The sequence below is a fragment of the Siphateles boraxobius genome, unplaced genomic scaffold (genome assembly GCF_051911475.1).
Source record: "Siphateles boraxobius isolate OS27281-9 unplaced genomic scaffold, OSU_SipBor_1 22, whole genome shotgun sequence".
In the NCBI taxonomy this organism is placed as follows: domain Eukaryota; kingdom Metazoa; phylum Chordata; class Actinopteri; order Cypriniformes; family Leuciscidae; genus Siphateles; species Siphateles boraxobius.
This window is the reverse complement of record NW_027508833.1, coordinates 7,017,821-7,034,755: the sequence shown is the minus strand read 5'-3', so window position 1 is coordinate 7,034,755 and position 16,935 is coordinate 7,017,821. Positions and strand designations below refer to the sequence as shown.

The 16,935-nt window shown below is 35.9% G+C and overlaps 1 protein-coding gene across 2 annotated transcripts in view; it reads left to right on the top strand.

Moving 5' to 3' along the window:
- The window catches only part of ttll5 (tubulin tyrosine ligase-like family, member 5), a 168,355-nt gene that overhangs the window by 90,485 nt on the left and 60,935 nt on the right, over positions 1-16,935 (top strand). For both annotated transcript variants that reach the window (XR_013206584.1, XM_077238519.1), the window contains one exon: positions 7,461-7,645. Coding sequence is in view for 1 of the 2 variants with exons in the window: in XM_077238519.1 (XP_077094634.1) it covers positions 7,461-7,645 (185 nt within the window). In the remaining variant the exon portion in view is untranslated. The remainder of the gene's footprint in view (positions 1-7,460; positions 7,646-16,935) is intronic.

Sequence of the window (16,935 nt, the reverse complement as noted above, 5' to 3'; positions counted from 1 at the left end):
TATGTATTGTCCTTGCATTCTTTCTTGTGGTACCCGTAACTTTGAACCAATTCTGTAGAATATATATATATATATATATATACATACATTCAATTCTAAATTCTTCAAATTTTGTATGCATGCCAATTGGATGATATCCAAGGTAAAAATTTCTAGTAATTGTGCAGTTAATTCTCATACTATATTTTCAGAAATTGTGCAGTTAATTCTCATACTGTATTTTCAGAAAGTTTTGGAATATGCATCCTCTCCCCTAATTTGTCACTAATAAAACACAATTAAAAATAGGTTACAATTACAACAATTACAATTTTAACTAGAAAAAGTTCGTTGAGACAAACTTTAAGTTGGCTTGTGAAAGTTTGGACCAGAAAGTTTAAAGAAGTTTAAAGTAGTTTGAAGTTTACATTAGTTTAATATGTAAATTAATTTAAAGTGTAAATTAGTTTGAAGTTTAAAGTAGTTTGAAGTTTAAATTAGTTTATAGTTTAAATTAGTTTACATTTTAAATAAGTTTAAATTAGTTTAAAGTTAAAAGTAGTTAGAAGTTTAAATCAGTTTAAAGTTTAAAGTAGTTTGAAGTTTAAATTAGTTTATAGTTTAAATTAGTTTAAAGTTTAAATTAGTTTGAATTTTAAAGTAGTTTGAAGTTTATATTAGTTGCTAGGGTGTTCTGGGTGGTTGCTATGGTGTTGCTAGGGTGTTGTAAGGTATTTTGGGTGGTTGCCAGGGTGTTTTGGGTGGTTGCTAGGCAGTTGCTAGGGTGTTCTGGGTTGTTGCTTGGGTGTTCTAACACCTTTTGGGAGGTTGCTAGGGTGTTCTGGGTTGTTGCTAGGCAGTTGCTATGGTGTTCTAGGCTTTTTGGGTTGGTTGCTATGCAGTTGCTAGGGTGTTCTGGTGGTTGCTAGGGTGTTCTAGGGTATTTTGGGTGGTTGTCATGGTGTTGCTAGGGTGATTTAAGGTATTTTGGGTGGTTGCTAGGGTGTTCTGGGTGGTTGCTAGGCAGTTGCTAGGGTGTTCGAGGGTATTTTAGGTGGTTGCTATGGTGTTTTAAGATATTTTAGATGGTTGCTAGGGTGGTTGCTATGGTGTTGCTAGGGTGTTCTAGGGTATTTTGGGTGGTTGCTATGGTGTTTCTAGGGTATTTTAAGGTATTTTGGGTAGTTGCTAGGTTGTTCTGGGCGGTTGCTAGGGTGTTCTACGCTATTTAGGATGGTTGCTAGGGTGTTGCTAGGGTGTTTTAAGGTATTTTAGGTGGTTGCTAGGGTGTTATGGGTGGTTGCTAGGCAGTTACTAGGGTGTGCTGGTTGGTTGCTATGGTGTTGTTAGGGTGTTCTAGGGTATTTTGGGTGGTTGCTATGGTGTTGCTAGGGTTTTTTAAGGTATTTTGGGTGGTTGCTAAACAGTTGCTAGTGTGTTCTGGGTGGTTGCTATGGTGTTGCTAGGGTGTTCTATGGTATTTTGGGTGGTTGTTATAGTGTTGCTAGGGTTTTGTAAGGTATTTTGGGTGGTTGCTAGGCAGTTGCTAGGGTGTTCTGGGTGGTTGCTATGGTGAACTATTTATGAATTTAAAAGTTCATAAGTGTATGAATTCATGAGTTTATAAGTTTATGAGTTTATGTGTACGAGTTTATGAGTTTATAAGTTTAAATGAGTAAGAGTTCAGAGTTTATTAATTTATGAGTTTGAGTTCATAAGTGTATGAATTCATGAGTTTATAAGTGTACGAGTTTGAGTTTATAAGTTTAAATGAAAAAGAGTTCAGAGTTTATTCATTCATGAGTTTGAGTTCATAAGTGTATGAGTTTATAAGTTTATGAATTCATGAGTTTATAAGTTTATGAATTCATGAGTTTATAAGTGTATGAATCCATGAGTTTATAAGTGTATGAGTTCATGAGTTTAGAGTTTATAAGTTTAAATGAGTAAGAGTTCAGAGTTTATTAATTTATGAGTTTGAGTTCATAAGAGTTTGAGTTCATAAGAGTTTGAATTCATGAGTTTATAAGTGTATGAGTTTATAAGTGTATGAGTTTATAAGTGTATGAGTTTAGAGTTTATAAGTTTAAATGAGTCTAAGAGCTCAAGTTTAGAGTTTATCAATTTATTATGAGTTTAAGATTTTAAGTGTAGATAGATAAGTGTCATAGATAGATGAGTTTATTAGTTTAAATGAGTCTCAATGGCTCATATAGTATATAGAATGGCAGTTTGATTCAGTCTAGGCCTTCAAGGAGTTTAGATTTGAATTTTTGGCAGTTGGGGAGTTTGAAAATCTGAACATTCCGCAAGTTTAAGTCAATGGGAGTTTTTTCGAGTTTTGATCGTCATTTTTAGGAAAACCGTAAGTCCGATCAGTCTGAAAAGATATTGCACACCGAGTCAGAACAGTTTGTGTGTCTGAGCCGAGTTTGGAGAATGTAGAGTTAAAGCTCTAAGAGGAGTTTGATATAGAAATTTCACTGCAAGAAGAATCGAAAGAATAATAATAAGTTTAAATAGGATTTCAGTAAGTTGGCTCTCACAAGCCAAATTAACAATATTTAAAGTGTAATCTTTCTTTGTAAAAAGTATACATTTTATCATACGTATTTCAAAGGTAAGGATTCATTAGTCTGAATATTGGAACAAACACTTTAATAACATCTTAGTTGATAATTCAATATACCTACTTTATTTTTGACAAAACATCCCATACTGTATATTTAACCCTCTGGGGTCGGCGGTATCGCCGGCGATACCAGCTCACTTTTTTCCTTATCAGTGCAAAAGAGACTCAAATTACTCTGTTGATTTTGATCTTACATATAAGTGCTGTACATCATTACATCCTGTTAAGTGTCTATTTTTTTGTGGATACTCACAATAAAAACAAAGTGTTGTGCTTTTCGGCAAATAAAGAAAAATAAACATTATGCGCGTTTTACCTTCTCTCGTCAGTGAGGTCCATTCTGAAACGCGTCCGAAAAATGTAACTCTGTCAATACTTGTCACAGAGATACGAGAGATTTAGGTATGAGGTATAATGAGCTGGAAAGAAAAATATTGACATCTCTCTCTTTTCATACAGATTACATAAACTGAGACTATTTGTTTTTTATATAAATTACTTCATTTAAAAGAAGAGAATTTCAGCTTCATAAAGAGAAATCTCTCGTATCTCTGTGACAAGTATTGACAGAGTTACAGTTCATTTTTCGGACGCGTTTCAGAATGGACCTCACTGATGAGAGAAGGTAAAACGCGCATCATGTTTATTTTTCTTTATTTGACGAAAAGCACAACACTTTGTTTTTATTGTGAGTATCCACAAAAAAAATAGACACTTAATAGGATGTAATGATGTACAGCACTTATATGTAAGATCAAAATCAACAGAGTATTTTGAGTTTCTTTTGCACTGATAAGGAAAAAAGTGAGCTGGTATCGCAGCTTTGTTTACTACAGTTATACAGCGCGTGTCTGTGCCGTTCATTCACTCTCGCATCTACATTAGCAAACATGTTATTAAATTTACATGAACACATCCAAACTATATTGCTATAGCCTACTAAGATGAGTAAAAATAGACGGAAATATGTTGAAATAAAATGACTGTATAAGCAACAAACTGCTAATTCACATGTATATGCTAATATATCATACACAATATGTTACAGACTAAATATGAATGTTTAGACAAGATTGTGTGATTAGTTTTGGATAGATTATAAAGTTTTGACTGTAAAAAAAGACTACTGTCACATTAAATAGGTAAGCTTTTGTTCACCAATTTCTGCTCATGTTAAATATACTATATGATGTTTTGTCAAAATAAAGTAGGTATATTGAATTATCAACTAAGATGTTATTATAGTGTTTGTTCCAATATTCAAAATAATGAATCCTTACCTTTTTTAATACGTATGATAAAATGTATACTTTTTACAAAGAAAGAATGCACTTGAAATATTGTTAAAATTGTAATTGTTGTTGTAATTGTAACCTATTTGTAATTGGTTACAATTTCTAATTGTAAAATATGTATATATAGATCATTTATTTTGTCCTTGCATTCTTTGGGATCCTGTGACACACATGTGTGAAAGGCTAATTAATATACAGCTCATTATGTATGTGGCACATTATCCGGCCTTTGTCTTCTCAGGTGTGAACACGCCTCCACGCATATTGCCTTTCCAAACAAAATGTGTCTTATAAAATTTAAATCAATGTATTGTTTTGTGTAAATGATTAGGCAGGATGATTTTCAGATCATTTTGAAGCAAAAACTCTAGGCAACAATGCCCATTAGTCAAAAGTCTAAACATTATTCTCTAAAAAATACAAACATTTACATACATGTTGCTCACATATTACGGTAGCCCCGTTTGTGCTATATAGAGTGAATTTACACCTTTGCCATTAACATGTTTATAAATAACTGAAAAAAGCACAAATGTGAGAGCATGTCAGAACACCTCCAGGACCCAGAAAACCCCTCAGACCCCTGAGGGTTAACATATGAGCAGGCATTGGCGAACAAAGGCTTTTTTAATGTGGCAGTAGTCTTTTTTTACAGTAAAAACTTTATAATCTATCCAAAACGAATCAAGAAAATCTTGTCTAAACATTCATATTTAGTCTGTAACATATTGTGTTTATGATATATTAGCATATAAATGTTAATTTGCAGTTTGTTGCTTACATATTTCAGTCTATTTTACTCATCTCAGTAGGCTATAGCAATACAGTTTGGATGTTTTCATGTAAAAATAACATGTTTACTAATGTAGGTGCGAGTCTGAATGAACGGCACAGATGCGTGCTGTACAGCCGTAGTAAACAACAGCGCGCGCGCGCCTGTGACATTCATTCACACACAGACACGCAATTCATATTTAAACAGTATTTTTGCGGTTTACAGACACTATTCCATATCGCAATAATAAAAACTTACTATTCACATCATGTTGATCCGTTGCTCCTCGAAATGAAACTACCAGCACTTCTGAGGTAAGTTCTCCAGGATCATTACGATAGTATTATTCCTCACAGCGTAGCAAGGTGACATAAAGTACATGATTCTTATTAAACTTGATGTGTTTTATCCAGCTGATGTGGGCGTTGGCATGTTTGCATGGCTTAACTCAGATCATTTGCGTTTGAATAGCGTGCTCTCTCCTTGGGCTTGTTCACATTAGCACTTAATGCTCGAGCTATAATGAGCTGGAAAGAAAAAGGCTGACATCTCTCTCTTTTTATACAGATTACATAAACTGAGAATATTTGTTTTTTTTATATAAATTACTTCATTTAAAGGGTCATGAAACCCCCCTCTTTCAGCTAAAGTCTAGCTCACAATCTTTTTGAAAAATGCAACTTATATGGCCGTGATGGCTGTGAGAAGAAGGGAGGGAGTGGGTGTGGCATGGCAGGGGAGAGGGGGAACTGTCATCAGCCAGCAGTGTTGCCAGATGTACAATAATTATTGTATTTGTACAATAATTTTGACCTCTGTACAATGTACGATCAATAATGAACAATAATTTCAGAGTTTTCAGTCGTTCGTCCAAACACACATCCTACCACTTCTCTCTCTGACCCCGAATCATTTCTAAAATGTTCATAACGACCGCTTATTGAACAAAAGGCAAGTAAAATGACCAGGGTTAAATTTTAGACACACACATAGCCTACCTCTGAAGGGATAGAAAAGTCCTCAGGACTTGGTACCGCATTACTCGCAAGACGTAACTTGCATTGGTCATCGACAAGGCCAAAGTCTACCATTCTCCAGTTCTCGAAGCTCTCTCGGGTAAAATGTTTGCGGCACACGTATTAGAAGTGTCCGTGGTTGATGGCAAACCAACCGCCGGGAGCCAGAGTCTAGCCCTGGCAGCATCGCGGGGAAATATATTCAACCCACTTTGACTTTTGCACCACGAAAATTTTGCGTCCCATGATTGTCTCTCTCCTTTACTACGCGATATCACAGTTTGACATGTCTGTGGAAAGATCCACGTGGTGTCATGAATAATTAAGAGACAGTGTCCGATGAGTCATCAACGCGCTACACTGTGCTCTGCCACGTCACAGCCTGCGATGAAGATTTTAAACCCGGAAGACGAAAATAGCGGGGAAAAACTAAAATTTAACCATTTTCACCCTACTTTTAAAACTAACAGATGCTAACATTGTCTTCAATGGTATTCAACACACATACCTCTGTTAAAATCTCAGAAAATTTGGTTTAGGGTTTCATGACCCTTTAAAAGAAGAGAATTCAAACTTCATAAAGAAAAATATATCATGCCTGTGTGACAAGTATTCGCTGAGTTACAGTTCATTTTCGTTTCAGAGTGGACTTCACTGACAGAGAGAAGGCAAAATAAATCATGTTTATTTTTCTTTATTTGACAAAAAGCACAACACTTTGTTTTTGTGAGTATACAAAAAATACACACTTAACAGGATTGAATGATGTAAAATACTTATATGTAAGATCAAAATCAACAGAGTATTTTGAGTCTCTTTTGCACTGATAAGAAAAAAAGCGAGCTGGTCACGCCGGCGTGACCGTTGACCCCAGAGGGTTAACAATGATTAATAAATACTGTAACAAATGTATTGCTCATTGTTACTTCATGTTAGTTAATACTTTTAACTAATGTTAACTAATGAACCTTATTGTAAAGTGTTACCATGTCAATTTCTCACTAAATATGATGTGCATTTTGTACACTTTAGCTAGTGTGAATTTTTTTATTTTATTTTTTTCTTCTTTTTTTGTCTAAACATTGTTAAATCAAAATACCGAAGTGAGTTTATGCTTAAAACAAGAAAACATATCTGCCATTGGAGTGCGAAAAATCTACTTAATTTGAAGGGAAACCAAGTTTATTTTTACAGTGTAGCATTTTTTGCTTTCGACAACCATGTGTAAGGTGAAGAAGTCTTGCAAATATCCCATAATCAGCAGAAAAAACTCTACAAACACATGATTCCTATCTTCGTCCGAGACAGGCTACAGCTATCTGTTCAATTCTCTGCCAGTTTTCGTGTATAGCATTATGTAATGCCTAATCCTCATTTCAATGTTAGAATCATGGCTAATGACAGAAGAAAATGCAAACATTACAGAAAGTTAGCTTAAATAAAGCGTATTTGTTTAAGTACTTTGACATTAAGTGTTGCATTTGAAAATATGTTCCACTCATTTGCAGATTGTAAGTTAAATTATTTTTTTAATGCTTCTTTTTGTCATTAAAACCAAAACTTTTTTTTTTTTTTTTACTTAGCATAATCAAATATTAGGCATTTTCAGCAGGGCTGTGTATTTCTTCCCCTCCACCAAATTTGAAATGTCCTTTGTGTTTGTGTATACCTGTGGACGGTTTCAAAAGATGGACTGATTCTGATTCTAAAGCACTCATGTTTTCCACATCATCTTCATGTTTGTTTGTTTGTGTGATTGACAGTGATCCAGAAGCCCAGTGTGAGTAAGTCCAGGCCTGTTTCTGCTAGTGTGCTGAAAGAGAAGGACTCGCTGTCCCAGGCTCAGTGTAACCAGCAGGCCATCGTCTCAGCTCTGCGTAAACTAGTGGAGAAGCAGGCGGCCCGCCAGTACAGCTCGTCCAGCCACATCAGCCTCCTCACTCAACACGTGAGTAATGATCTACACAACACGTGAGTAATGATCTACACAACTCGTGAGTAATTAGCTACACAACACGTGAGTAATGAGCTACACAACACGCGAGTTATGAGCTACACTATATGTGAGTTAGTTATGAGCTACACAACACGTGAGTTATGAGCTACACAACACGTGAGTTATGAGCTACACTACATCTAAGTTATGATCTACACAACAAAAGAGTCTCTTTTGACCTGATAAAAAAAAAAAAAAGCGAGCTGGTCGCGCCGGTGCGACCGCCAACCCCAGAGGGTTAAAATATGTGTGAACATTCGCCGGTTCCCACCTCCTTCGAAGACGACAATCCCATGACTTGAATAAGCGACTCTAGTGGTGAAACTTACATACTGTGCCTTCATGAAATGAAATTAAATTTCTCAAATAACAACAATCATGCTCAGTAATCAAGATGTCAATATTGACTAAAATAATTGTGATTTATTAGTTTAACCATTATATATTATAACTAAAATACTTTTTTAAGTTTTCATGTACTAATTCTAGTAAATAGAAATTCCCAGACTTTTACCCTTCGGTTTCACAGACAAGGCTTGAGTCTAATCCCAGACTATAATGCAAGTTTGAGCTGTTTTAACTGAAAGCATATCTTAAAATATGTTGGTGTGCTTTGTTTTGTCTCTAGATTCACACCAGTAATGTTTCTAAGGCACATTTATAAAAGCTGCTTAAATGGAAACCCTGTCTGTGAAACCAGGCCTTAGTCAACTAAAAAACAGGATAGGATGACTAAATATGAATAAAGTATCCGTGATCAGGATTCAGTCACTGAAACGATCTCCAGCGTTGACTCATCTCAATATCTCTGATTGGCCGTTGCATTGATAAGCCCAACAGAAATGTGTGTGATTGTTTATAATGCTTGGCGTTTGTGCGGTCGGGCTGTAGGATCTGGAGTGTGTCTGAGTAAAGCTGGAGGATCCACAGACACACCGTGTGTTTATCAGGAGCATTATAGAGGAAGCAGCTCCATGACTCTGTGTGTGTGTGTGTGGTCTCATTATCAGATGCTCCACAGAGGCACTTTCTCTTGATATTTAACTAGCAGGCAGTTTTCCCTCCAACTAATTGATTCTTATAAATAAAAGAATGTTACAAACTGGCACCAAGTACAAGAGTGAGATCAGCTCAGACCTCCCTTTCTCTGCCGAACACCTGAAGAGTTTCTCCGGCTCTGAGACCACACAGATTCCCTGACGCTGATGTTACTGAACACCGTTACTCTAGAAGCTGTTTACTTTAGTTCATGTCATGCTGGAGACTGCCGTTCCCACTCTAATGCTTCATAGCTTGAACAGGTACATCAGACAACTGATATTGTGCTTTCTGGCAGAATCGAAAGTCTGGAACTACATGATGTTTCATAGAAATAGATTATGTTTAAAAATTAAAAACAGAGTACATGTAATGTGTAACAACCCCCCATTTTAATTAAATAAGATTCCCATTCACTGAATATGGTGATATTGTTTAGCATTAGAAATGTTAAAGGCAGTGGAACATTCTGTTAATTGGCAATAACAAGTCCTGGTTTAGATGTAACTTTATGGGAATATTTTAACGAACCGTCAAAGGTGTTTGGCATTTTCAACCTTGCATTCTTTGCTTTGGAAATCTGGCTTTACCAGCAGGCGTTTTAAACACCTCTTTCAAATAATGACTGCTCTAATGAGTGAAAATATAACAATTGAAGCTTTATGAGTGTTTGGTCTGTTTTTTTAAATTTTTTAAGAGCTTATTTAAAGCAGGTTGGAAATCGCATTATTCTTACTTTATACTTAACCTTACTTTATTATCAATACTTTCATTTGGAGTATATGACCGTCTCTGGTTGTTTCTGCCAGTCGTCCACATGTACCCTTTCATAAAGAGCCTTTCAGCCTCAGCGCAGGTCATTTGCACAAACCATCCACATAACCCAGCATAACATTAACATGTTCACCTCGCACCATTTACAGTAGCTCCAAATATACTGTAGATTGAGTTCAACACTGCAATATTCACACTGGCAAACGCTCTTTCAGCCCTTTCTTCTGTGCAGAAGAGTGAGAGAATAAAATAATTCACTCACCATCAAAACTAATCATTATTAATGGAAAAACATAACAGTTAACTGGAACATCATTTAAATTAAAATTCATTTTTAGCCATATATAGACCTCTTGCTAGGGGTGAAGAGACCGAGAGAGAGAAACACAAGGTGCTTTACAAATATGACTTAAATAGGGCTGAACGATTCGAGAAAAAATCTAATTGTGGTTTTTCTGATAAAAAATATGATTTATATAAAGGTCCAGTTGCTGCATAATTTGGCCAATATTATATGATTATATATCAATATATAATAATTCTTAGTATTTTTTAGTATGATTATTATTAAAACAAAATCTAAATATTAAACAAAATAAGAAATAATACTTTTCCAAATTGAGTGGCATTGGTTCCAAAAGCATTTTTTTCATTCATTTTTCCCATTTTAAAATAGTCTTTGTTAAAAAGTTTGCCATGATCCAAAACAACCAGCTACGAGGAGCATCACAACACTACAAAGTTTGATTTTAAGCAAATGTACAAAACTGTTTACTTAACGGTTTTAGTGAGGGAAAGAATTACAATCCCATGAAGCATTGCGAACAGCATAATACAATTAAAAACGATTGAGAAAATATAAAACTGCTCATTTAAAGATGTTGATTATATGAATAAAAACTATATATTTTAAGTTTATTGCAAAATATTCATATACATACAAACATTTGAGTAGTTAGAGAGCGTAGAGAGATCGATTCGATGACGTCATTCGCAGTGCTTCATGGGAGTGGGCGGAGCTAAATAGCTCTTCTGGAGCATGTTGCTTTTTTCAACTCTCTTGATTGGTGTCATTTTCTGTACAGCATCATGGGTAATGTAGTTTATGAGCAGAGTATTTAACAAAAATAAAAATTATCATGAGCTGCTCACAGTGCCGTGCTTCACACACAACACATATAAATTTTATTTTATATATATTTAAAAAAAAAAAGCTCACTTACTTGGAAACCTCACACGGAATGGGTTTGCACCCGGCTGCACCAGAGACTGAATTTCTTACGTAGATTACGTTTTTATGGGGTTAATAAGAAAATGAAGATGTTGTTTTACAAAACTGTTTTAGAAAGCATAGTTAAAGGGGACATATCATGCTTTTAAATCATTCCTTTTTACATATAAATCCTACATTTGTGGTCTATATAAAGCAGAACTTTAATGCTTGGGTCTGAATTCCTCATTATTATAGCTCCACAGGCCCCTTTTCTGATGTGCGTCTGAGAGCAACTCGTTTTGGTGCGGTCTCTTTAAATGCAAATGAGACACTTCATACCCCGCCCCCTCTCCAGGTTGCAGAGGTGACACTCGTTTCAACTCCACCCCGCTCGGCCATTTTTGTAGTTTGATAGCAGAGATACGATTATATGGCGGCACAGAAACTTTTTATTCACACGTTATTAACAAAATGTCAACAACGGAAGACTTGTCCATCAAGCCTTACATGTCGAGCCAGAGCCGGACCCGGAGCGAGATGAAAATGAAGACGACGAACCTGCAGAACAACGTCTTCATATGGATCGCAATGGTATGTTTCTGTATTTACAGTAACTTCTCCATCCATGCCCACTACTACAATACTGCATGTTTTACAACGACTATTTAACACTCACCAAACAAAATGTAAGTTGTATTATAAACAATTAAAGAAAAGCACGTTGTTATTGCACGTAAAAACGTTATTTACAGCTTACCGAAGTGCTCTGTTCGTCTCCAAAGATAGAAGGAATTGACCCCTCAATAGGACGAAGTCTATCGGCAAGTCCTTCTTTATACTGGCGGAGGTTGCTGAAGTAGTTATCCTTGGAGTGCTTCGTTCGTGCACACAAAAATTACTTTAACCACAGATGTGGGTACATTTTCCATGAAAAATAAAACTCAACCAGGCACTTCGAAGAGGTTCTGCTGGGAGACGGTGTAATGAAGTGTGTGGGTTACTACATCAAACAACCGAACATTTTGACTTACCCTCTCGTAATTTCTGCATCCTTGAGCTTGTACAAAAAAATCGCAGCGAGAAATTAAAATGGCGGATTGCTCGAAGTGTTGGGCAGGTAGTCGATGTCCTTATTTGGCAGTTCCGCTGCAAATACTGTGACGTAATTGTTCAAAAAACGTCATAGAGAATAGAAAAATCGGAACAGGTTGTAAAATATGACCAAAACAGAATATAAAGATATCAATGAAGCACCTGAAGAGACATATTTCAACTTTTCTGTACTTATAAACACTCCAAATATACAACAAAATGCATTTACGGGCTAAAAAAGCGGATTTAGCATGATATGTCCCCTTTAAGTATGGTGTTACAGTATGGTTTGGGAACCTATCTATATAGCTTAAATCTAAATTGGCACACCTGGTGTTGACAGCATTAAAAACTGTTGGACATGAGGAATATTTGAATCTTCAACATTAATATGAGAATTGCATTCTGAATCAGGTACAGAAAATCGTGGGGGACCAAACTCACTTTTTGTAATGCTCCCGTCCGGTAGAAGATATAGAGTCCCATTGTGCAAACTAAATCGGTATAAGAATTCCTTTGTTCCTGTATCTGTACGATTGCTGAATAACAGTTTATCTTATTAATTTTAAATTTGTAAAATCAACTGTCTCTCCTCTTTTTATATTTATATGTATATGCAGCAACACGTAGTCCAAAACAAATTTCCTTTCGAGGACAATAAAGTATACTACTACTACTACTTGTTAAAGCAGCCTTTGTGATTTGATAAGTGCACTAAGCCATATCACAATTTCAGGGTTTTTCCAATTACTTGTTACTCCCTACATGAAATGCTTTAAAAAATGTCAAATTTTTGTTCTTTTTTTAACAAAGTGAGAATATTAATTATAAATTATAAAAAAATTGAATAGTCATTTGACTCTGTTGAACAAACTAAACAAAACAAGTAAATCCAACAATATAGCAACAAACACAGTGCACACAACATAACTACAGAGTCCAAGTCAAAACGAGTACGAGTGAAAAAATACGATCTCCGAACAAGCGATTCTGACCACCTGTATCTTCACCCATAGGCGTCAGTATAAAGTTCAAACATAAAAACTTACCTCAGTGTATATTTAAATTCCCCGTGTATTTAATAATTGTATCACTTAAAACTCATCTTTGATCACCAAAATGACACAATTTTTCCATGGAAAAAAAATTCTTCAAGCCGTAAAATACCTTGAATGTAACTCGACACCCTTGCCTCATTTAGTATTTGTGGTTATATGAATATGCAAATGAGCCCCGCCTCCACTCACTCACACAGCTCAGAGATCCACTCGTTGACGATCACACGTTGATCTGATTGGTTACAAGGTAGTTTGTGACGTAAGAAACACCAGCGATTTCAAACTTTGTTTTTGAGACTATCTTTGGTTCACTGCAGTTTTAAGGAAAACATACTCAGCAATGGTGTTGGCTTATGAATGTACACATGGTTTGTCTTAAAGCATATTAAAAACACCACATAGACATATAAACAACATTAAAAATTGGATTTTCTCCACAGGGGGACTTTAATTGTGCTTTCTCCTGAGAAACAAGAGTTTTTTTGCCTTTATTGTTGGAATGTATCCATTGCGATACAAAAAGAAAGGCACTTAAATATTAAAAAAACTACAAGCTCAGTCGTTTTTCGATACTGCAGATGCAGAAATATGAATGAAATACTGTGCAATCAGTCTCCCTCCACATCTTTACTACTGTAGTAAAAAACGTCAACTTTTACAAATAATGTGCTGTTTAGCATTGAGAGTTTCATATCTGTTGACAGGACTGCAGATCATAAGCTAAAACCTGCCTTTTTTCCAAATAAACTCCTTCAGTGAGGTCTTAAACACCTGCCTCTAAAGAATGTTTGACATTTCCCTTTCTCCCGGCCTGACACATAAACAAACAGATGAGTGCAGAATGCGCAGGTCAAGCTTTTCTAGGTCAGTCGGCTTTTAGCTCTGCCTGAATCCTCACTGGATTTGGCTAGCTTTATGGCAACAAATGATTTAATAAAATCAGGTCCACTTTGCAGCTTATTCTGATGAAATACAGTCAACAGGACAGCAGGAAGACAACATCTGACTGACATCTAACGTGCACAAAGCCAAATGCCTTGCTCAGAAAGGCATGGATAATAACTATATAATAATAATTAAAGTAATTTAGTGAATAATAGAACAAAACAAATGTAAAACTGATCATTCAGTAAGATAACAGTGATATTTCAACAGAAAATGTGTAAGTTTATTTCACAAATGCAACTGAATATGCAAGTGTGCACATGTGTATCGCAAGTTTTCTTTCATGCCGACTTTAAGTCAAGTTACATTTACTTGAGGAGCAGAATGACTTAAGATATTAAGTCTTGTTTTCTGTTTAAGTTTTGATTAAGAAAAATTAACTTAAATGGGAAAACTGGTTTTTTTGTTGCTTTTCTTTAAGCAAAACTCACTTTATTTTGATATATTTTTCAGTTAAAGGGGTCATATAATGCCATTTTTGTACAAGTTAATATGAATCTTTAGGGTCTAAATGAAAACTTTGTGATATACTTTTATTAAAAATTCTCAATAGTATTTTAAGAAAACACTAATTTTACCTGCTCAAAAACAGCTCTGTTTTCAGCACGCCGTTTCAGTGTATATGCCTTTAAATGATAATGAGCTTGCTGACTCCGCCCCTCTGTTCTTTGGGGCGTTTTTGACACAACGCACATGGAGTGTTGTCTTGACAACAGTTGATGGTATATTTTGGCGAAAGAATGGCAGAGGGAGTCTCTGAGGACACATCTGTAGTGTTGCCATACCAATTTGAACCGGAGTCGGACCCGGAACAAGATGACGGGCCTGAAGAAGTTTGACCATTAAGGCTCGAACAGGACGTTTCTGAATGGTTGGTTAACGTATTGTCACTTAAATCTATTTTTGTATGTACTGTCAGGGTAGAGTAGTGGGATACAAACGCTGTGTTTACTGTATAGGTTAGTTCGTAGACAGATTTATGTTGAAAAACTTATTTTTGGGGGTCGTCGGGGGTCCAGGAGGAAATTGCATAACTCCTGACACAAATTAAGACAAATACTGAAACTTGAGTCTTATATCTTTTTAGTTTGTCAAGGTTGACATTACATCTGATAGTAATGTTATCCGTGGTTCTCCAATTTTTTAGAGTGCCGTACCCCTCTTCCACTTAGACTGCAGTCACACCTTTTCCATAAAGGGACAATATTTGCCCCCTTTAATCAATTTTTCCATTTCATTTTTTTACCTTTGTAATACCTTTAAAAAATAAATAATTCATTAAATAAAACAATGTTCAATAAATAGGCAATGTTAAAAATCGTTTAATTTTAATAAAAATATTGTATTAAAATCGCCAGTAGGTAGCGGTAATTGATTGTCTTTATGTGTGTCATCGAGTCATTCATTGAATCTCACGATTCGTTCAAAGCCACAGATTTCGTTGCAAAATAGAGCAATAAGCCTGACAATACTGTTTTAAATGTAGTAAATCACTTAATGTTACCCTTTTGTTTTGTTTTTTTAACTGTTGTATAAAATCAATGTCACATTTGAAATCTTGTGGATATTCGGGAAACATTGCATCAACATTAAAAACACTGCTGGATATCAGCCTGCAATTTTTTCGCACAAACAGCGCAAGCGGCTCGTGATAGAACATAGACCGACTGAATGACACTTCAATTTAAGTTGAAAATCTCAAATGAAGATTGCTGAACTCCAGCTTGTCTGTGTTTTCAGATCATCCGCGCTTTTGGAGCAGTGTAGAGAGAGCGTGCATGGTTGCCAGCTACTATTGAAAAGACCGGGTAGAAAACAAGTTCTTTTAACAGCAAAGCTCTGATTTGGCGGTTAAATTATTGTATTCTGGCATTTGTGGCCACAGCGGATTAAACTGAAACTTTCCTATTTCAGACGACAAACTACGCTTGGCTAACGTTACTATCTTGTTCTGTAACTCACTTGCCTAGTAACCATAGTAACGGTGCGCACGCTTTTGCGCTTTCTGCTATGACGTGGAGTGTGAGGTGCACTCAACGTTGCATGAATCTTTAGTAACAGTTAATTTTGTTATGGTGAACTTAATCCTAGTAAATCCTAGTAATAAAAAAAAAATAATAATACTTTTGTAACGAAATCCAAGACTTTGTATACCAAATTCAAGGCTTGTAAGGCCTTAATTTGAGATTATTTTTCAATGCTTTTAAGATCCCTCAGGTACCCTGGTTAATGTGTCTTGTCCCCTCACAATGACAGTAAACTAATTATTAGGCTAAGGTTACATTACATGAGTCACGTCACATAGTGGTCTATTTTCAGTTCAAAATGGCGAAAATAGACAAAAGTTCATTAGTTTGCCTGATTATTTTTGTGATTCGTTTAACATTTATGACCAAAAAAAAACTGTCAAATAGGAAATGTTTAGTTTAGCAACTTACATCTTCTCGCACTAGACCGACCGTAAACTGAAGTGCGTCGAGTCGCTCCTGTCTAAGAGTCGCTCTCTACTAAAATTCGCGCTGCGAACATAAAGCCCGCCTACTTTGATTTGATTGGTCATCTCAAATATTCTGACATTGACGAGCAGTGACAGACCAATGAGGCTCAGATGAACACACACACACACCCTGTCTTCTGTTTGTTCTGACGTGCTTGGCGCCGCTGCGGAAGAACGCGCTGATTACAAGACTAAAGAGAACATGAAGGCTTATCACATATTTAAAGATTGAAATGGAGAAAACAGGACAGAGTAACTCGGCGGATATCGCTCATATTATTTTTTTTGACGACGTAGTTAAGGCGGTAGGCGTGTGTTGCTTAGGCGGCCGCCTTGGTAACAAAGTGCTGCGGGAAATCCTGGCACTTTAACTATAACACCTGCGTACACAGTTTTTAATATCACAATAACCATAACGCGTTGTTCATTATAAACGTGGGATTATGAATTATATTGAGAACGTCGTAACGTTACATAGAATACATGCCGTAATGTACCCTGAGTGTAAACATTAGCCGCATTCATCGTGAAGCGTGCAAGCGATTTGCAAAGATTAATATGTATCGTAAAAGGTTAATAAAACGTTATACTCACTCCTTCAGGAGATGCAGCAGGAATACGAATA